Source organism: Cuculus canorus, chromosome 26, assembly GCF_017976375.1.
Source record: "Cuculus canorus isolate bCucCan1 chromosome 26, bCucCan1.pri, whole genome shotgun sequence".
NCBI classification, from domain to species: domain Eukaryota; kingdom Metazoa; phylum Chordata; class Aves; order Cuculiformes; family Cuculidae; genus Cuculus; species Cuculus canorus.
This window is the reverse complement of record NC_071426.1, coordinates 2,123,951-2,145,989: the sequence shown is the minus strand read 5'-3', so window position 1 is coordinate 2,145,989 and position 22,039 is coordinate 2,123,951. Positions and strand designations below refer to the sequence as shown.

At 44.8% G+C, this 22,039-nt stretch overlaps 1 protein-coding gene across 1 annotated transcript in view; it reads left to right on the top strand.

Moving 5' to 3' along the window:
* Nucleotides 1-14,005, top strand: part of KAT6A (lysine acetyltransferase 6A) — a 35,235-nt gene extending 21,230 nt beyond the window's left edge. Inside the window, exons 12-18 of the mRNA XM_054088899.1 lie at nucleotides 87-248; nucleotides 1,156-1,249; nucleotides 2,449-2,680; nucleotides 3,753-3,963; nucleotides 4,930-5,619; nucleotides 6,410-6,725; nucleotides 8,866-14,005. Of these exons, the coding sequence (XP_053944874.1) occupies nucleotides 87-248; nucleotides 1,156-1,249; nucleotides 2,449-2,680; nucleotides 3,753-3,963; nucleotides 4,930-5,619; nucleotides 6,410-6,725; nucleotides 8,866-11,450 (4,290 nt within the window). The 3' untranslated portion in view covers nucleotides 11,451-14,005. The remainder of the gene's footprint in view (nucleotides 1-86; nucleotides 249-1,155; nucleotides 1,250-2,448; nucleotides 2,681-3,752; nucleotides 3,964-4,929; nucleotides 5,620-6,409; nucleotides 6,726-8,865) is intronic.
* The last annotated feature ends 8,034 nt before the right edge of the window (nucleotides 14,006-22,039 follow it).

Here is a 22,039-nt window from a genome sequence, read left to right as displayed (position 1 = left end):
TCCTGTTAGATATTTCAGACATACAGGGATTCCATGTCCTTGCATGGCACAAATGGAGTGACAAAACTTTTCCTCATTTTTGTAAGGTTGATGGCAACGTCAGCACTATCTACTGCCAGAATCTGTGCTTGTTAGCCAAACTCTTCCTGGACCATAAGACCCTCTATTACGATGTGGAGCCATTTCTTTTCTACGTGCTGACACAGAATGATGTCAAGGGCTGTCACCTTGTTGGCTACTTTTCCAAGGCAAGTATTTGAGTGCTTCGGACTCAGAACTGTATTTGCTGTGGTGAAAAATGTTGACTGAGTCTTTGAACTGTTGTAGTTTAGGCCCTTGCATTTTAGATAATACGTTCTGTAGTGTCGGTATCGCGCTAAAATCTGTCACAACCAGGTTTTTTGTGTTCCATGCGGAGACGACCAGCTGCACCAATTGATCAGACCAGTTTTCCTCTTCTGTCAAATCACATATATGCTCTAAGGAACTTGCTCTGCAGCTGAAACACCCAAACTACTCTTCAGCTGACTCCCTGCTTGTGGAGGTGATGGGTAGTGCTGTTTGAGATAAATATTGTTACCTAGTAGTTCTAGCTCATCTTTCCTGGCAATTTTGCACCTCATTTCAAACCTTTTGTGTTTTTGCCAGAACAGGGCCAAGTTTTCAGATAGGCCTTTTCTTAAGATTTTTATCTGTAGTTGTTTTACATACGTAGAAGTAGCTTTAATTGAAGCTCTTCCTTTCAGTCTTCAGAGCAGCAGATTTCAGATTGGATATCAGCATGTTATGGTTGTAACGTTTAAAGATTCACTAGAATACTGCAGTCTCTTCCAGTGAATTTAACTGCCTTCAGCTTTATGCATTGCAATTTATGTGCTGTACAGCCTGTGTTCTTCCCTGTGTGTGTCTGAGCAGAAGGTGGTAGTTGGGTCAAGGTTTCATTCTTTTTGTTTTTCTGAGCAGAATTAGTGGTAATAGTTTTTTAATATTATTCTCTCTTTTAAAGCCTTTTATTGGCTCCTGCACGTCGTTCCTAAGAAATTTGAGCTGTGGCTTTGCATATCAGTTTTTAGGGACTTGTACAGAACAACAACAATTTCTACTGTTTCTCACTGGTCTTTTTTTTCTTTAAATTTGCTGCTTTTTTCCGCACAGGAGAAGCACTGCCAACAGAAGTACAATGTTTCCTGCATAATGATTCTTCCACAATACCAGCGTAAGGGCTATGGCAGGTTCCTAATCGACTTCAGTAAGGAACTTTTTATTTACTTTTTTTTAGTCTTTTGTCTTTTCATACTTTAAAAAAAAAGCATAATTGCGGAAAAGGGTATTTTTCAAAATTGAAAACGTCTTGGGACAAAGAATAATTCTAAAGCTCACAAAATCATCTGAACTTCACAGTTGACTCTTGTTGTGGAAAGGCTTCAGTTCTAAAGACAAACTGATCATTTAACCCCTGATTCTCATTCCTGTGTAAGCAGCTTGTAGTGGAAGTTATAGGCATCCGTCAGTGTGGTGTTTTTAGCAGAAGCTTACCCTACGCATGTAGTTCTTGCTACAGAAAGCTAAGCCTAAAACTGCGCAGTCTGAAACCTTCAGCAACTTAAGTGAATGAGAGTCATAAGCAAAAGGTAGTTGTGTTTTAATTTAGCTTTGAGAGCAACAAGACCAGATGTTCTTAGACTCTTTGGATAGTCAAACAATTCTCAGATTAATACGTGGATCTCCGTAAGTTAATGGGGAAACTTGTGGCTGAAACTCTCTCATTACACTGAGTGCAATCTAAGATCTCCCTCCCTGTGGATGTGCTCGTTTTGGTTTTAATGTCCAGAGGAAGAGCACTACTGGTGTAATTACATCAGAATGATTTTGCTGGTAAATAGCCTTGTGTAGGTGAGTTGTTCTGAAAATATTGGTGAAACAAAGGAATTCAATGATGTATCGTGAGAAATTAACCAACGTGGGCTGTACAATCTGTCACAGTCTTAAGTTTCTGCGGGTAGAGCTTGGTGCTCTGCAACAGGGCCCTGAGGTTTGACAGTAGAGTATCTTCAAGAAAATAGTTTGCCGTGTTAGTTTAAAACAGCCAAAATATTTTGTTTTCCTCTGTCATCTTCAACGTTGCATATTCCTGCTATGACATGGACTGTGTGTGTACGTCAGGAGCAGTCTAGTTTCTAGTCAGGCCACTGCTGCCATCTCGTGGCATTGCCCACAGCCAGTGTCTGATGGCAGCGGAGTTTAGAAGGCTCATACTCTACCATTCAATAACAGAAGTTCAAGCAAACAAACCAAAAATCAGCCAAACCACTCAATGTATTCTTCAAAATTATAATCTGTATCTTGTTGCAGCACTCGCTTACTTTCTGGAAAAATGCCTTTGTAGAAGCTGAGGTGGAAACGGAAGCTATATATGCTAATTAAAAACTTGTTCTTGTATATCTTTAGGCTATTTGCTTTCAAAGCGTGAGGGTCAAGCAGGATCACCAGAGAAGCCCCTGTCAGACCTGGGGCGCCTCTCGTATATGGCTTATTGGAAAAGCGTAATATTGGAGTGCCTTTATCATCAACGTGACAAGCAATTAAGCATCAAGAAATTGAGCAAGCTGACTGGAATCTGCCCTCAAGATATCACTTCCACTCTGCATCACCTACGAATGCTTGACTTGCGTAGTGATCAGTGAGTACAGGAGCCCTGCTGTGTTTCCAAATAGCTCCAGATGTGTTTGAATGAAATTTAATGGTGTTTGGAGACGAGTTACATTGAATAGAGTTGATTTTATTTAAGACTTAAATGTCCAGATACTGGCTGTAGAGATTTACGATGCTCATGTGCGATGCAAGAATTGTTCAGTGCCAAAGCTGGAACAGATTTCCAGCTGTGTAACTGCAGCTGTGGAACTCGGAGAAAATTGCAGCTGTGAGCGAAAGCAAGCTGGCCTCTTGGCCATGTTGTCTTGAGGTCCCTCGGCATAATCAGTCTGACATACTCTCAAAACAGAGCGAAGAACAGCAGCTTTCCTTCTCTAGAGGGAAATCTGTTCTTTTTCCCAGTCACCGAGTAGCCACTTTTCCCCTCCCTTTTCTCTGTGCGTCAGAGATGCCATCGACTGTGTGGATTAACGTGGGATACTTGAACAGGGGGATAAGTCACCGTGAGAGATGGGGTGTGTGGATGCAGAACAGAGATAGTCAGTTTGCCCAGTGAGTGTACAAGTCAGGTGAAGTATTGAGAATTATTCTTGATTCAAACCACGGCAGTTTGGGGAGCATGGTTGTTTTCTGTCATATTATATGTTAAACTAGGAGCTTATTTGGAAAACTTGAAGTTATTTGAGAGCAGTCTTGTCTTGTTTTACAGTGTATTTGAATTGGTGGTATTACTCCAATCCTCCTGAGTAAAATCCACCCTGGTGGTAGGACTGTAACTTTTTAAAGCCATCCTGTTCCAGAGGTGGCATTGCCCTTGTCCATCTAACACAGAACGACAGTGATGTTCTGCAGATGGATGTCACCATTGAAAAGAAGTGGAGAGAATTTAACAACGTTTTCTCTGTTTTAAGATGCTTTCTCCGGTAGTCTGAGGGTACCACAAATTGTACAATTTTAATGAGCTTTCTGTCCTCTCTGAAATTATTAATGGCAGAACTGATTGGACATACAGATTTTGTTTTTGTGATGTCTTATCTGTTTTACACAACAACTTGTACAGCATGTAGGCTGTTGTTGATCGGAGTGTTATTACTGCTTAGGTTTGTGATCATTCGTCGGGAGAAACTTATCCAGGAACATATGGCAAAGCTGAGAACTAATGTCCGACACATAGATGTGGATGCAGAATGTCTGCGTTGGACCCCTGTTATAGTTTCCAACTCAGTTGTCTCTGAAGATGATGATGAGGAGACAGAGGATGGGGAAAATGAAGAGCAGCAACAGCAGAAGGAAAAGGAACCAGACACCAATGTAAGAATGAATCTGTTACTTCTGCGTGGCATATAGTTTATAATCGGTGTTTCTGCAGGCAATGATAACGCGTTCAAATGCCGAGCTTGGGCATTTGACGTAATCATAAAAACCAGTGCAGTCATAATTAGTTTATGTATCTTTATAGTTTCTGATTAGAAACTAAAAATAGAGAAAATATGGAGGCGTACTCTAGGGAATGGTTGTTAAAGACGTATCTCTGAAAAGAGTAAAAAGGCTCTTTCTACCCTTAATGGTTTCTGCAGTTATATGTTCACGAGGGTGGTTTTAAAAAGGCAAACCACCAGCCTGCATCCCGCTCTCAAGCAACCTGATCTCTCAGCAAATTAGTGGAATGGATTTAGGTTTGCAGGACCCAATATTTCTCTGAATGACAAATAACATAAATGGAAATGAGTCAATGAAAACTTGTAACCTTTTTCATCAAAGGTTTTTGCTGTGTACTTTTGCATAACCATGAATAGCTTTAGAATTTCTGCCCACGGAGCAGCAAGTTTTTCTGAAATCCTTGAAGGGTTTGCCCTCTCTCATCAGGTGAAGAGCACTAGAAGCAAATGATCTGCTGTTACTGTAGTCATACTAAACTAATTGTGCGTTTTGGTGAAAAAAAAAGTAGTTTCAGGTTTGTCTCACTTCTTGAAAATTACACAAATGCTGTGTTTGAATGTAGCAGGGTGATTGCGTTCCAGCCGGCCACTGGATGGCTGCTGTTGACTGACATCACTTGTTGGGAAGCTCCTTGTGGTACGTTATTATTTGGGAGGGAAGGGGTAGCAGTTAGCGCTATTAGAATCTTGTGGAGGTCAATTCTTTTATTCTCGGCTTCCTAAGAGTTGTTAAACTTTTCTCACTTCTTGCTCAGAAGCTTTTTGTGGAATGGATTTCAGGATGGATGTGCATGCTTAAATGGGAAGTGTGAAAACTGTTTGGTTTTGTTTCAATCAGATGGTAAAATCTGTGTCATGGGAGAAGAAAGAACAAGAACCTTACTCGCCTACAGAGAGTGAAAAAAAGCCAGACATCATGGCTCCAGCCAATTCCGCACGGCCAAACAAGCACATTTTCCCCCTGGATAGTCTTCCTGCAAACAGTCAGCCGCCACGAAGAGGTCGATGGAACCGCAAGGGCAAAAAACTTCGGGAGCCCTTTTGTGAGAAGGAGCCAATATTGCCCATTGAGGACAAAACAGTTCCCAGTGGGCGGTGCAGTGAATGCGAGGAGAAATCAGCAGCTTCACGAGGCCGGTGCAGTGATTGTGAGGAGAAGTCGGCAGCCTTGCAAGGAAGGTGTGGCGAGTGTGAGGAGAAGTCTCCAACCCCGAGAGGCCGGTATGCTGAGCACGAGGAAAAATCTGCAGTTTCCCAGGGACAGTACGGCAAAGGTGAAAAATCTGGACTTCCCCGTCGGCGGTACAGTGAAGGTATGGAAAGGTGGAGAGGGCAGTTGAAAAAGAGCATGGAGCCACTGAAGTGTAGATTCCCAGAGGACTGTGACAGGTTACCCCGCCGCTACAGTGACAGTGATAGGGCGCTTCTGAGGTGTTTCAGCGATAGCAGTGAAGAGGAGGATGATGAGCCTGTGAGTCCTCGATCGAGCTCTCCACCTGTTCTCACCAAACCAACCTTAAAACGAAAGGTGTGTGCCTTATTCCTTCTGAACTGTATCGTGAGATGTCTGTTTTGTATGTCGGTGCTTTCTGAAGGGTTGTGCAATTCATGAGGTATGTGTTAAGTGTACAGGTAGCATCTGCTTGGTGCTCCAAGGCTGTCTGCAGGGTACTTGATGCTGGCCTCTTCTTGTGGTGTTTTTTGTTGAACCAAAGGTAAGGAAGTTTTTTGAATTCTGCCTCGTGCGTTTGATTTTTTTTTTCACCTTGGTTTTTCAAGTTTTACTCAGTCATTCAAAATAGAAACAGATATGGTTCTACTTTAAAAAGAAGCTTGCAAACACAAATGCTCTCTAAACAACTAAAATCGCTGCATAAAGTCATTGGAATGATTTACCACAGAGGTGTGAATTCTGTCAATGAGGTGAAGAAAATCCTCTCTTTAGTGCAGCATCCCACAAAAAGTCCTCTTTGGTATCATCTTTGCAACTTCTTCTAAACTGTTCACATTTGTGTCTCTGAGCTTTCAGCTGTTGTGAGGGGGCTGTTAGCTTCAGCTGTTTAAATGGTTTATAGTATTACACAAATGTCCCTCTATCAATCTCCATGGAAGTTGGTTGTCTTGCATTGTGTTTGACATCTGTGGAATTGAAGGCAGGTGCTGATCAGTATTTCTAGTGGCACTTGGATTCCAGAAAGGAGCCCTCTTGTCCTGCATAAGACTGTTGAACTCTGCTGTTCATGTTTTCTATTTGTCAGTAGTTTATTTCTACTGCATATGATAAAAATGTCTGCTTTTCTCCCACCTTCCACTTCCAGAAACCAATTCTTCATCGGAAGAGACGAGTCCGCAAGCGTAAGCACCACAACAGCAGTGTTGTCACTGAAACAATCTCGGAGACCACAGAAGTGCTGGATGAACCATTTGAGGACTCGGACTCTGAGCGACCAATGCCCCGATTAGAGCCTACATTTGAGATCGAGGAGGACGAAGAAGAGGAAGAGGACGAAGAGGAGGAGAATGAACTTTTGCCCAGTGGATACTTTCGGCACTTAGCCCCGCCAGACACACTCAGGCACAGACCCTCTTCTCAGAGGAAGTCCAAGGATGAGGAGGAGTCTGATGACACTAATGGTATGTTGGGCGGTAAGCTGTTGGAAGTGTGATATTGATAACGTATCAGTGAGCATCAGATGGTGCTGGCTCGTGATGGAACGAGCTGCTTACCTTGTCTTGTAACTTCTAGTCAAAACGCAGTGTTAGGCATAGATTACCAATCAAACTCAACTCAAACATTCCCAAGTCTTAGGAAAATGTGGTGCATGCTTTTAACTGTTTATTAGCAACGACTTGATCACAGGATATCCTTCTGATTCAGCTTTCCTAGTGGAATTGGTATCTGTAATTGTGGAGAAAGCTATGCAGAAATTAATTGAAGAGCCCTCAGTTTTCCGTATCAAAGAGAAACAATAAATTGTCTCTTTTGAGTTCCTTAATCCCATTGCATGACCTGCCTCTCAACTTCTCATATCTCCTTAAAATCCTACGAACCTTCAGTTCATAAAATAAAATCATTTGGTTGGAACTGGTTGCTTTAGAGGGAAAAAAAAAAAATTGGTGATTTTTAACTATCTTTTGCAGAGGGATCAAAAATAGTGTTTGGGAAGCTACTGTATTAGCTCACACCCTCACAAGGATAAATTTTAACTCACAAGTACAAATTTCTTGCTCGTCTACTTTATAAATACTTCACTTTCTTACCCTCCACTTGTAATTTAGTGCTTTCTGTTCCCTTGTTTTACTTCTATTGGGCTTTTCAGTTGGCTCTGTCCGGTCGCTCCGTTATGTCTTGCGCTGGGGAATCCCAGACTGACTTTTCTAATATTATATCATTATTATAAGAGTAGCTCAGCTGCCTGCAATTAGGTTTTAAGAAGCAGTTGTGAACTAGTAGGAGCACATTTAGTTTTACCTTTGTTGCGTAACTGTGGACTTAAAACAGCTCCTCTTGGGAAATTCATAGTGTGAGATCAATAACAATTTTTAAGATGTTAGAAAGGGCAGAAACGTGGATAAACGTCCTTTGAACGTTGGAGTGCAACTGGTCTTCTATCCACCTATTGGGATGACCAGGCTAATTACAGGCCTGTCAGTGTGACACTTATCCTGATTTAAAAAGTAGGATAGTTGACTTATTACTCAGTGGAAAGTCCAGGGGGGTTTTTTTGATCAATGCAAAGTGAAAAATGGAGTGTGAAAAATGTTTGTCAGACAATAACGTATTTTTACAAGACCGTAGCTTGGTTAATAAGGGTAATTGATGTTACCTGCTTAGTGTTTTGAGCGGTGTTTGATTTAAGGAGAGACCTTTGCTTGAGTTGAAATGTTACAGAATCAAGCTGATGTGTATTAAATAAATCTAGCTACAAAAAGGAGTAAGTAAGCAGCTTTGTTATTAGTGGGGTGAAGGCATTAGGACTAGATAGAGATTAGGTGATTGTTATGGGTCTCTTCCACCAGAACTAAGGGAGATCGGTCTGGATTGCACTGCTCTTTTATGGATAAGTTAGAAAATAATGTAGCAGGTGATGGAAAAAGAGGGGATTTGGTAAATGAAGCAAAGGACAATTCATTGACGAAGTCTGTGACGGAGAATTTGAAGGTTGTGTCCAGTAATTAGCATTTTTAGCAGGTTTTCTAGCCAAAGAGATTCAGATGATCCTTAAAATACACGAAGAGGGGAATCTCAAGTGCGGAGACATCCTGTCATCTCTTTATTAAGCTTTGGTGAAACCACTACAACCACTGTTACTTGGTGATTCACACTTGATAAGAGTATTGATATGCTGGAATAGTTCACAGAACAGTCATGGGCTGTTCATTATAGGACCAATGTTATATAATGATAGATTCAAAGAAAGCAGAGCAAGAGAGCAACTTGATAAATTTACAAATTACTTAGGTGAGAACTGTAATTTGGTGAGAAATATTTTCTGCCTAGCAGATAAAAGGAAAACTGATACGAGAGCAGAGTAAGTAAATCCAGTGTCTGAAGACAAATTCAGATGGGGAAATGTGAACATCCACTTGTGCCAATAGTGAACTGTTTACCAACAGTTTACCTGGATCCTTCTTGTGACCCTTCACAATAAATCTCTAAGTTAGTATTGATACATAGAGTTGATATACACGATGGGAACGCTTGGGAAAACTTCCGGGAGTGCTCGGGTCACACAAAAATAATTGAACAGTATCTTTCAATTTGTGTTTTCAGGTACCCCAACTTTGAAACCATTATCTATGCTGAGAAAATGTGAAGCAAAGGATTCTTCGCTTGAGCCAGATACTTCCACACCCATGAAAAAGAAGAAGGGATGGCCAAAAGGGAAAAGCCGAAAACCAGTCCACTGGAAGAAAAGACCGGGTCGAAAACCAGGTTTTAAACTGAATCGGGAAAAGATGCCACCATCAGTTGAGGATGAAGAAGTCGACGCGGAGGTAGCTAATTCAAAACCAGGCCGAAAGTCCAAAATTTCAGATGAAGAAAGTGTTGAGCAGAAGGGAGAGCTGCCTCTTACTGAGGAGAGGAAAGAGGAGGATGCAAATGTGGAAGCAGAAGAGGTGGGAGAGGGAGAAGAGGAAGATACAGCCAGCAGTGAAGTAAGAGCAGTTTCTCCTGTGGACAGCAACAGCAGTCCAGCGCCAGAAGTAAAAGAGCCTGAGATAGAGGAGGAGGTAGAGGAGAAGCCACGGGTTTTGGAAGAGCAAAGGCAATCAGAAGAGGAACAGCAAGAACTAGACGAACCTGAGCATGACCACGAGGAAGAAGAGGAAGTTGCAGTAGTGACAAATCAAAATGAGGATCATGATGCTGATGATGAAGATGATGGTCATCTGGAGTCTGTGAAGAAAAAAGAGTTGGAGGAACAGCCTTTGAGAGAAGGGGTGAAGGAGGAGCCTCAGGTGCAGGAGTGTTTTTTAGAAACAAGCATACCGAGCAGTAGAGAAGATGCAAAAGAAAAAGATGAAGCAGAGGCAGACTCTGAGGAAGAGCAGGCTTCCAATGAGACATCGGTGGGCTCAGAGCACGTCCCTGGGTCTGAAGATGATCACGAAGAAGAGCAAAGTAATAAAGAAGGGTTAATTGAATTAAAGGAGGAGGAGGAGATTCCTCATAGTGAACTAGATCTTGAAACTGTTCAAGCAGTCCAGTCCTTGACACAGGAGGAAAGCAATGAGCATGATGTAGCTTACCAGGACTGTGAAGAGACTCTTGCAGCTTGTCAGACTTTGCAGAGTTACACCCAGACTGAGGAGGATCCTCAGATATCGATGGTTGAAGATTGCCAGGCCTCAGAACACAACAGTCCGATTTCCTCTGTCCAGTCCCACCCCAGCCAGTCTGTACGTTCTGTCAGCAGCCCAAACGTGCCTGCTCTGGAGAGCAGTTACACCCAGATAAGTCCTGAACAAGGATCCCTGTCCGCACCCTCTATGCAGAACATGGAGACCAGCCCCATGATGGATGTGCCTTCAGTATCGGACCACTCTCAGCAGGTGGTGGATAGTGGCTTCAGTGACCTTGGCAGCATTGAGAGCACTACTGAGAATTATGAAAACCCCAGCAGCTATGACTCCACTATGGGAGGCAGCATCTGTGGGAATAACTCTTCCCAGAGCAGCTGTTCCTATGGAGGGCTGTCCTCCTCCAGCAGCCTCACCCAGAACAGTTGTGTTGTCACGCAGCAAATGGCAAACATTGGCAGCAGTTGCAGCATGATGCAGCAGAACACGGTCCAGCCTGCAGCAAACTGCAATATCAAGTCGCCTCAGAGCTGTGTGGTGGAAAGGCCTCCGAGCAACCAGCAACCAACGACGCAGCCGCAGCAGCAGCAGCCTCAGTCGCAGCAGCCACAGCCCCCACCTCCACCCCAGCAGCAGCCTCCGCTGTCTCAGTGTAGCATGAACAACAGCTTCACCCCAGCACCTATGATCATGGAAATACCAGAATCGGGAAGCACTGGCAACATCAGTATCTACGAGAGGATTCCGGGGGATTTTGGGGCTGGGAGCTATTCTCAGCCGTCGGCCACGTTCAGTTTAGCCAAGCTGCAGCAACTGACAAACACCATTATGGACCCTCATGCCATGCCTTATAGCCATTCTCCTGCTGTGACGTCCTATGCAACCAGCGTTTCTCTGTCCAACACGGGGCTGGCTCAGCTGGCTCCTTCCCATCCGTTGGCTGGCACTCCGCAAGCACAAGCCACCATGACTCCCCCTCCAAACCTGGCATCCACCACCATGAACCTCACCTCGCCTCTGCTCCAGTGTAATATGTCGGCTACCAACATCGGCATCCCTCATACCCAGCGGTTGCAGGGGCAAATGCCGGTTAAGGGGCACATTTCCATTCGTTCCAAGTCAGCACCGCTGCCGTCGGCGACTGCGCACCAGCAGCAGCTCTACGGCCGCAGCCCGCCGGCGGTGGCCATGCAGGCTGGCCCTCGTACCTTGGCTGTTCAACGGGGCATGAACATGGGAGTCAACCTAATGCCGACCACGCCGTACAACGTTAACTCCATGAATATGAACACCCTGAACGCCATGAACAGCTACAGGATGACACAGCCCATGATGAACAGCAGTTACCATAGTAACCCTGCCTACATGAACCAGACAGCACAGTATCCTATGCAGATGCAGATGGGAATGATGGGGAGCCAGGCCTATACCCAGCAGCCTATGCAGCCAAATCCTCATGGAAACATGATGTACACTGGTCCCTCCCATCACAGCTACATGAACGCTGCCGGGGTGCCCAAGCAGTCTCTCAATGGACCATACATGAGAAGATGAGCAAGATGAACTTGCATCTTAAAAACTGAAATATATATAAATAAAGGAACCTTTTATACTGACGAACCGGAGAAAATGGACCTTTTTCCAGTTAAAATATTGCTGTAGATTTAGAGGGATTTTCTTTGGTTTATTTTATTTTTTAGGAAGCCTGGTCTTTATTTTTTGGATTTTTTTTTTTTGTTGTTGTTGTTGTTGTTTTGTGTTTTTGTTTTCTTCACAATCCTGAAACATTTTACAGCTAAAATCATTTACAGATGTTTTTTAGAGGGGAAAACATGCACAAAATCTTTTCCTAATTTAAAGAGAGCCTTACTTTGCTGACAATGTGGACAGAATATGTGTAACAGTGAAATCATTCTTCTAAATTTTTTTTTTTGTTGTTGAAATGTCTGTCCTTCTCCCTCCCCGTGCCCCTCTGTGTGCAGTTCCTGGTGCTGCAGTCACGTGAAATGTTTGACATCTCAAAGAGTAGCAGCCTTTCCCTCTGAACCCCACCTAGCATTTCCTACTTCTAGCAGGAGGCACTTATCGGGAGACTTGGAAGGGGACACGGAGGGTAAATGAAGCTCTTTATTTCTGCAAGTCAGGAAAAATTTTTAATCTTTAATTTTCCCTGACTCCCTCGCCCTCAGTAAAATTTGGAGTTATGTGTGAACAATAAACTCTTCACATTGGTGTTTTTGTAGATGAATTAATTGAAATTGTATGTTTCATGCTGAAAATATGATGTACCTTTACAGTGATGCCGTTCACCACCCTGCCATGCATGTGCACAGGCGTGCATGCATGCACACGTGTTCTGTCACTCCAAACTAGCGGAAGCATCTCGAGAGAGAGAGCTGCTTGTATCCCTGACGCGGTCGCGAGGAGGATAGGGTGGTTAATGGTCTGGTAGGACAAGAAAATGGTTGCAAGCTCTTCCGGTGAACTGCAAGACAGCCACGACTCCGCTATCCCAACCTCTCCTCTGACGCGTACTTTGCAGTGGTGTTGAGGGTCTTGGTTCCGAGCGTTGAGCCGGGCTGAGCTCGAAAGCTGTGGTTTCCGGTGGTCTGCCTCAGTCTCTTTCCTTAGGAAACCTTGGATGAGGTCATGTGTGTTTTCAGTGACGCAATGAGAACCCTGTGGTCCTTTGTCATTCTTCCATTCCTGCTGTGGGGTAGGAAGTTGCTGAACGTGTCGTGCTCTGGGGGGTTCAGTCGCGTTTTTCCTGACTCGCCCACTGTGTTTGAGACCCATTTTATAGGAACAGCCACACGCTTGATCCAGTGTGGGAAAAGAAGGGAATCGGCCTGTTTTGCAGGAGTGAAACAGTCCAAAGACCATAGTAGGATGCAGGCGGCAGGATTTTGCTGTTTATTACCGCATAATCCAATTTACATTCTTTTTGGCTACACTGCTGGCATGTCACCCAATACAAAAAGGGACACCCTTTAATGTAAAGTTCTTTTTTAATTGTATATGAAGTAGAACTACAGACACGTTAATAAGACTAATTTCTTGTTTTTAAACCAAAAGAGTCTAAAAGAAAGTTGGGGTTTCTTCGGATGCACTAAAATGGACTTTTCCTCCAATAACTGCTAACCATAAAAGGCAGAATTCAAAGGACTTCCACTTCTTTTTTTTTCTGTTTAGTTTTGAGCATGTACAAGGCTGTGTAGGACCCCGTTTCTCTGTATATACTATTCCAGTTTCAAACGACCCCTGTAGAAAGCGCACTGTGCTGCCCTCTCCTTCCTAAATCTTCAGCTGTGTCGCTGCTTCCCGAGTGCTTGGGGGGGGGCTGAGACAGGAGGAGAAGCTGTTGGAAATGAGGGCCGTGAATTCTGTTTGTTTGCCGTTAACGTTTGGTTTGGGTTTGTATGGTTTTTTTTTTATCAATTGGGCAGCTCCCTTTTCCACAAACCTTTGTGACTGTAGAACTATTGTAGAAAAAAAAGAAAAAAAAAATGTTCTTTTCTATATATAAAAAGAAATTATCCAACGCAGTAATATTGGTACCTACCATTTTTTCACTTCTGTTTAAAAAAAATAAAAAAAAAAAATATGTATTTTTAGCAAGATAACTTGGGTAATCTTCTAAAAGAAATTAAATTCTCACGGTTAGTGACTTTGATGCCTTTTAAAAATAAGAGCTTTTTTCATTTCATTCCATCTTTAAAATTTTTTATCTTTGTTGTAGAATATTAAAAACTATTTTAAGAAAGATAAAAATTCTCTTTAAAGAGATCTCTAGAGTGTGTGAATAGGAGCTCCAGATGCCTCTAAAAGCCGCATGTACAAATGAAGCTGAGTCTATTCCTGTCTGTTTATATTTGCTTTTCCTGTTTTGTAACCTCTTTGTACTTTGTTCATGGTGACTTGTAAGCTACGGGGAAGGGGTGTCCAGATGCCTTTGTAATTCTCCATGTCATACGCTCCTGGCTGACTGGTCTCCCTTCCTCTCCTTGTATGTAATATCACTTTTTTTTCCCCCCCTTTCTAGCAAGTACTTTCAAAAGAACTCTGTACATTTTAACATAAAAAAAATAAATTATGTTGAGCCATTTTGGATGTCAGTTGTGCATGTGGGTTTTTTTCTTCCATTCGAGCAGGGAACTTTGCCGCTGAGCTTTGGTCCTGGGAATGTGATTCACCGTTGGCCTTTGGAGCTGGAAGAGAGATGGAAGTGATACTCGGAATTGCCCGGTGTTGCCTGAGCTCCCGCACCTCCTTCCGTCACTCCGGTCATTATAATTAGCATTTTGCGTAGAAGAAGCAGCAATTTGTGCCCTGCAGCTTCGAGGCAAACTGGGTCAATCCCGAGCTGTGCTCTCCTGTCCCTGCGCCAACCTTCTCCACGAGCTTCCGGCTGCCAAAACACTAGATGGAAGCAAAGTCCCAGCGTGCCGGTGATCGTTGCCCAAGTGGTCAACGTTGTGGCGATAACGGCTGTGACGATGTGGGACAGCCTGGCATTGCCGAGGTGTGGGAAGAGTGACGAGGGGCCGAGCATCACCAACGCGTCTTCAAGGAAAAACCATCTGGGAGCGTCAGAATGGTTTGACGTCCTTTTTGTGTCTCCGGTCTTCATGGAACGCTGTAAGCTTGCGCACGGTGAAGACGCTGCTGCCTCTTGGAGCCGATGGAGGTCTTCTCTGAAGAGCTCTTCTCCTCATTATAGGCTTTTTTACTGAGGCACCTGCATCTTCAGGTCAAACATGCCGAGATAGGAGTTAATCATAAAGGGGCGCTCCGTTCATTTATTCTCCCAACAGTTTTTAGGTTATTCAGGCAGGGAAGGAGGGAGAGGCAGCGTGACCTATGCTTAAGATTTTCCACTACTTTAATCACTCCTGAGTTACAGTGAGCACAGCAGCAGCGTTACAGGTAAGAGCCACCAGGATGAGCGTCGGTAGATGTGTGGCTTTCCCACGATGCTGGGCTTAAGGCGAGATTAACCATTCTATGTTCAACCGCTCATAGCTTGCTTCTAATTTCAGCTGTTCGTCAAAGAAAGCTTTGGCACTGTCCCGTAGCAAAGTTACGAAGTGGTGCGCGTCACTCCGTGTGCCATGTGTTTTCCCTTAAATAACTGTGGTTTGGGGGTCTTTTGTGGGTTTGCTCATTATTTTCTATGCACATTGAATTTAGCAGATGTGTTTTGACCGTTAGAACGCGCTCAGCTTGAATCGTTACGTAACAATGATACCGTTGGAGTCGGCTTTTACTTATTGCCCATTTTCAGATCTCTCTCTTGGTTTTAGCGTATGATACAGGGGTTTTAAAGCAAAATATCGACTGAGAATATTTGCATATCCTCCAGCAATTAAAAATGGCTTTGACTTCCAGAAGTAATTCTGCTGCTTTAGGTAACTCTGGAGTTTTAAATGGTCGGAGGAAATCGCTTCCATGAAATAACAGCCTACATCTACGTTCTAACAAAATACTCGTATCATAAACTGACAAATAGGGCGCTTCAAAGTCTTTATCTGATGCCCGGGCACCAAATTATGGTTACACGTGCTGATATGAAATGCTTTGCAAGTAATTGTTTGAGATCTTTGCACGGCTTAATCACAGCTGTGGAGTTAGGGGTGAGCAGGGCCAATTCTAATCATAATTAAAATACAACTTCTTGTGCGTTTCTCAGTTCTTAAGGTCGTTGGAAGTATTTTAAGCAGAAAAAGCAAATGTCTAGATAGGAACGTAATAATTTTGAATGAATTTTTTAGCTTTGTGGGCCAAGGAACAAAGGTGAGCGTTTATGGAAATCTAGAAATAAGATCGTGGAAATGAGAGGGCAGATTTAATGAACTGATGAACAGTAGTGGCTATAGGAGAAGTGGTTATAAAAAGCACAATTTATCGAACGGGCTGAGCTGTTAGGAGCCTTAGCTTGTGGGGTTTTTAGAACAGAGATAGAAAACCTCTTTTTATGAGTGAACGCGGCGATGACCTCGTTTAGGAGCGACCAACAAGAAGAACTCTCTTTTAGAATATCATCATAGGAGCGATCGAATCCAACTGTTGGAGAATTGATTAAATAGGGGAAGGGTCTTGTTGAGTTTCTTTTGAGAGAGTTGCCGGGTTAGAGCAGGGCTGAAATCAGACCGAAGCGCAAGAACAGTTCGTACCTTCCAGCACGGGGCGAGCGGATGCTGCCGCAGCTCCGGACCAATACCAAACCATGGACATGAGAGTTGGTCCATTCAGTGTTGTCAGGTTTGCCCTAAATTAGCCGATACGTGGACCAAAATGTGTGTTGCTGGCTCTCAACACGCAAAGAAGTGTTTGCATGGAACCCACAGCCGAGGGCAAAGCGCTGCCCGGGATGCTCGCGGCTCTGAAAGAGGCTAAAGGGAAGGAGAATAATCTTCACGAGGCTCTGGAAGTTCTGAAAGCTCATCAGTGAGATAATTAAGAGAATGCTAAGAAGAACAGAACCATCTTAATTAGGTTCCCAGCTCGGGGAGGGAGCTCCTTGCTGAGATCCTGTCTCCGCAGCCGCAGAGGGATGCGGATAGGCTGAGGCAGACGGAGTTTACAGCAGCTAAGGTGAGGCCCGCAGCATCTTTCATCTTCACAGCTTGTCAGCCAGAATAATTTACCTAAAAATAGCTGCCTGAGGTTGAGCTTTGAATGTAAAACCCTTCTGCCTCTGCCACGGAGAATCTCAGCGACTTCACCCAACGCTGGTGGTCACCTCGAGCAGGGCAGGACTAACAGCTACACCTTTTATCTCTTAAAGCAGCTGCACTGCCTCGTAGATGGCCTCGGGAGGGTGTTCCTCTGCTTCCTTCCTTACAGGAGGTTCTATTCTAGCGGACAGCCCCGTTCGTGCGATTGGCACATAGTGACCTTGTTCGTTTCGTGGGATTATTTTCCTAAGGGTTTCCCCTGTCAGTATTTATTTGTTCTCCCTTGCCAAATAGTTTACCCTGTTGAACCCTTTGGAACAGGGACTCTGTTGTTGGCGTCTTTGTCCTTTGTGTCACGTGGTAGAATCCATCAAACCTATGACTGAGGTACCGGGAGAATTATCATCGTACAAATAATCTTTTTTTTTTTTTTCAAGGAAGAAGTGATAAATACAATGCTGGAAAAGTTTCTTTTCTACTACCGTATGGGTCAGTTTGTGCCCGTGGTCCCTTTCAGCTAAAGGAGAAATTCTGTTTACTGAAATACCGTCATCGTCCGTTTACTGAAATTCTGTCATTGTCCATTTACTGACATTCTGTCATCCTCTGTTTCCCCATTTTATCCAATAGGACCAAACAGCAACAAAATCTGACATGTCTGCTGTTCCAGATGTTTCCCAAACTGCTTCTCCAAAGAAGAGGAAAATCACTGTTGGAAAAATGAAGAAAAGAAGAAAGACGCGGTGAGTTAAGTGAAATTCTTACTAATCCCATTTCCCACTTTCCCATCCTGAGTCCCTCCTGAAAGCACCAATAGTGAAGGAGCGCGGATTCTCTTTGCGCACAGATTCCTACGGTCCTTTCCTACCAAGCAGACACGTGGAACTTGAGATCAGCCCTAAGCCAAACCCTTCGTAACTTAGAGCATCGTTAGCGGAACCCCCTGCGAAGGGCAGTCTCGCGCGTGTGACGGAGATACCTCATTCCGGTTAACTCCGGTTTTTAAATCACGCTGTCAAAATTCAAGGGAGGTGTTTCGAAAACAACCAGCGCTGACTCAGAAGACCTTTAGCGGACGCGTCACTCCCTCTGGAGTGAGAGAGCTAAATATAACTTCAAATGCTGGCAGCTAGGGTTGCACCAGGACAATAGCTCTGGACCCAGGGATGAAATCCTCTATGGTATCTTGAGCGGAAAAAGGTGTCACAGAGGAAGAATTGACTTCTTACCGGACAGCAGATATCCTCAACCAGAGCCTCAGTGGGTTCTGCTGGAAGGAGGAGGTTTAAGTTGCTTTGTGTTCCCTTCTGATAATAATCTTCTGCAGTCTGAAGTAGATAAGACTGCGGTCGCTTTGGGAGCGTCCTTGCCCTGCTTTGGTTCGTGTTAGTGAGAATGCTCTTGAGAGCAAAGCGAAAGGCAGAATTCGATGCTCGGAAAGCGCTCAGAGCTGCCTGAGCGCACAGAGCAAAGGCTGAGAGACCGGGGACAAAGGAAAACATCGGGAAAATCAATATCTTTAGAGGCCATCACCAACACCTTTGATGGTCCATCTGTGAGACAGCCTCGATCTGCGAGGAAACGTGACCACTGTCCTCAAGAGCCACAAATGCTGTCACAGGAGGAAGGCAGAAAGGATGGTCACGCTGTGGGATAGCACTATCCGGAGGCTGCGACAGCAGAGGTACAGCTGCAGATTGTTGTGCTATAATCAGGGGGTCTAAATAATATAATATTTAGAGAATAAGGTGAGAAAAAGGAGTTCAAGCAATGAAAGGTTTCTGGCTTTGGAAACGCACGGGTATCCCTCCCATCTGCTCTGGTAAAAGCGATTGGGAGGCTCAGCCCAACCCATCGTGTTTGATAGGCTGTGATGGATCCATCCTTCCCAGATTTACCTGACTGAGGTATTGCTTGGTGCTCACAGCCTCTCCTAGCAGTGAATTCCATAGTTCATTTTTATGTTCAGTGGGAAGAACATTGGTTTTTCTTAGTTATTTTAAATCTGTTGCCACCGATTCTTTTTATGTCTGAAACAATTAATTTTATTTATTCATTTATTTTGTGTGTTATCCTCATCAGCCACAGTTTTCTACGCTCCTTTCTCACCTTCCTTCCAGTCTGGAGGTCCTCTGCCAGTATGCGTTGTCCTTTCGCGTACCGCAGAGTCATGGAATGATGAGAGAGGTCGGGAAGGACCTCTGGAAGTCATCCCCTGCTCGAGCAGCGTCGCCTAAAGCAAAGTACAACCCTGTGGCGCTCGGCAGAGCCGTCTCCTAAACTCTCTGCATGCCGGTTCTTCCTTCCAGCCTCGCTATAAGCATTTTGGCTCTCTGTGTAGAATCATAAGCATCTGTTCCCTATTTGGATGAGCGTTTTATTCTGTATTAAGCGGCAGAGCACCCACAGAAGGTTGGCTGAAGGCATTATCAGGTGTGAGCCTGTTGGCGAAGGCGCACGACACCGAGCAAGCTGCGTCTAAGCGAATCCCCAAGAACGGCCACTCCACGATGTGTTAGAGTCTTCTCCGACGGAGCAGCCTGACCTCAGGGTGAGAACTTCTTTGACTCGGCAGCCAATGACACCCACATCAATGGGATTGCATCTTCCTTGAAAAATATCTCCTTTATGGTCACTCGAGGCGTTTGCAACTACACCTGAGTTCTCCTGAACCTTCCCAAGGTCTGCGCTGTGAGGTTAGCTTGTCGTAGTTTCTCTCAGGCCTCTTTGGATAATAATAAGTTCTTTCTTAGGTGGCTTTTAGAATTCTACCCTTGGAGTTCATGAAATGTCCCTATTCTTTAACGCTGCTGCTTTTTTTTGAGCAAAGCAGCCCTTTGTTAGGAGCATCTGGAGACACTGCCAAAAGCTGCCCGGAAGGGGAAAAGAGAAGTAGAAAAGTGATGTCTCACACATTCGCCTTCACGTATTTCTCACTGCGTGGAAAAAGAACGCGGTGCGCTATGCACAAGGCGGCGAACGGGTTAGCGGGTTAAAAGCAGCAGTGACAACATAAAAAGCTTTTCAAGAGATTCAGGATGGATATCAGAAAAATTCTCCATGGAAAGAGTCATTGGGCATTGGAACAGCTGCCCAGGGAGGGGGTGGAGTCGCCTTCCCTGGAGGTGTTTAAGGAACGGGTGGATGAAGTGCTGAGGGACATGGTTTAGGGAGTGTTAGGAATGGTTGGACTCAATGACCCAATGGGTCCTTTCCAACCTGGTGATTCTATGATTCCTCAGCTCAACAAACTGGTTGAGCTCAGGGTTCTGAGCTCTTCTGCTGACATTCCTTCCGTGGTCACCGGAAGAATTGTGCCCTAGCCAGCATCCCGCTTCCTTCATAGAATCACCAGGTGGACCCACTGGACCATCGAGTCCATCCTTGAACGGACGGTGTTGCCAGCGGGAGTCATTCGCCAGTCCCAGGTTCTTAGACAGTGAGGGAAAAACTTAAGACAAGCACTACAGAAAGAAATCCCGAGTTTTGCCTACGTTTGTCAGCTTTTCTCTGCAATCGTGAAGAGATCGAAGCCAGTTTTTAGATACCTTATAGTCTGATTTCTCCGAAATTCATTTCTGAGGAATGTATGGGGAAAAAAGCCATGGAACTGCTAGCTATCCTAGGAGAGACAGCAAGGTCCCAGCGCCTCGCCTGTCCTCTCCGACCCCGTCTCTCTTTCCTGACTGCAGGTTTAGGTGGTCAGTGGCAAACGTGGAGCATCCTCAAAGGCTGCTTCAGGAGAAGAGTAGATAGGATGTAAGGGGATCGACAGTGAATTGGCTCTGCGAACTACGTGGCTGACTGTGACAGAGGGATTACAGCTGAACACGCCGAGGCAGAAATCTGAATTCAGAACTGAGGAGCTCATAAAAACATCCTTTTTCCCTCTGTGAGACTGAATCTCTCTCCTGTGCGTGCGCTGAGCAGGAAGGAGGTTTTCAGAGAGTTTTGGGAAGGTGCTTTTCTGTTTCATGCTCCGCAATAAAGGCTGACACTTATGGTTGGACGCGATGATCCGGTGGGTCCTTTCCAACCTGGTGATTCTATGATTCTTTTCTCCCGTATCCCGGTTCTCCCTTGACGGTTACCCTTGTGCTGGTTCTGTTCTGGCTTCTAAGCAGTTAAGAGGTGGGATCTGTTTGTAGGAGGAGGCGGTGTCCTGCAGGCACACACGCAAAGACTGAGCAGTGCTGCCACTGCCCGATGCCATTTAGCTGCGGCTGTAGAGATGCTTTGTTGACATCAGGAGAGAAGGAGGCTGTAGCGATGCTTTGACATCAGGAGAAGGAGGCTGTAGAGATGCTTTGACATCAGGAGAGAAGGAGGCTGTAGCGATGCTTTGTTGACACCAGGAGAGAAGGAGGCTGTAGAGATGCTTTGACATCAGGAGAGAAGGAGGCTGTAGCGATGCTTTGACATCAGGAGAAGGAGGCTGTAGCGATGCTTTGACATCAGGAGAGAAGGAGGCTGTAGAGATGCTTTGTTGACACCAGGAGAGAAGGAGGTCTGCAGTACAGCTCAGCCATGCCTGGAGTGAGGGGTGTCCATCCTGCCAGGCAGCGTGGTTGGATTGCTGAGGTCTGACCCAGCTTAACTCTTGGCACCTGAGAGGCAGGACTCCGGTTAGGGATGAGACGTAAAGTCATCATAGCGCCTGGCTATAGCCTTGCTAGACGTGCTTGGAGCTCAGTGCGCAGGGCTGATGCCCCAACAGCAGTGCGTGCATGTGGTGGGAACCGATGCTCTCCTACCCAGCAGGGCTCGGTTTCATCCCAGAATTCCCTGCTTCGAAAAATTTGGAAACTCCTCAGGCGCGATTCCCATCCAGCAGAGTTGGTTCAGTGCACGAGCGAGAAGCTCTCGGCGTATTGCGGTTCATTGTGACACCTCCTTTGCCTCCTGCGTACCTGTTGACCACAAGTCAGGTTCTTTGCGTTTGTCCCCTGCCTCATTTGACCTTCAAAAAGTGCCCACGTGGAAGAGACACTCTGCTCTTTCCATGATGTATCTTCTCTTTGATTTTTGTAATGTGGTTTTCTTCTTTCCATGGGTGTTCCTAGGATGTTGCTATATAAAGATGTGCAGCTGGATCTGGGCTTGAGTGCATTATTTATTCATGCGCTCGTGGTACGCGGAACTAAAGGTGTCCTTGGGAAAGCCTTGTGAAATGTGATGATTCCCCATCCTTCATATTTTATTAGGACCTCATCCGTATTCTCAGTCATCATCTTTAAAAACTCTTTGATACACCGATCCTTCTCCTGGTTTTTAGCATCTCTTTGGTTGATGAAGCATTGAACAGTATTGGAGGAACTGCGAAGAGAAAAGAAATGCAGGAAAACTCACACAGAAAAGCGACCTATAGTGTCTGAACAGTTCAGTCTGCATCTCAGCTTCTTGCCAGACTAAACAACATATAAATGGCTGTGAAGTAGCTCCTGAGAAACGGACATTAACCCCTAC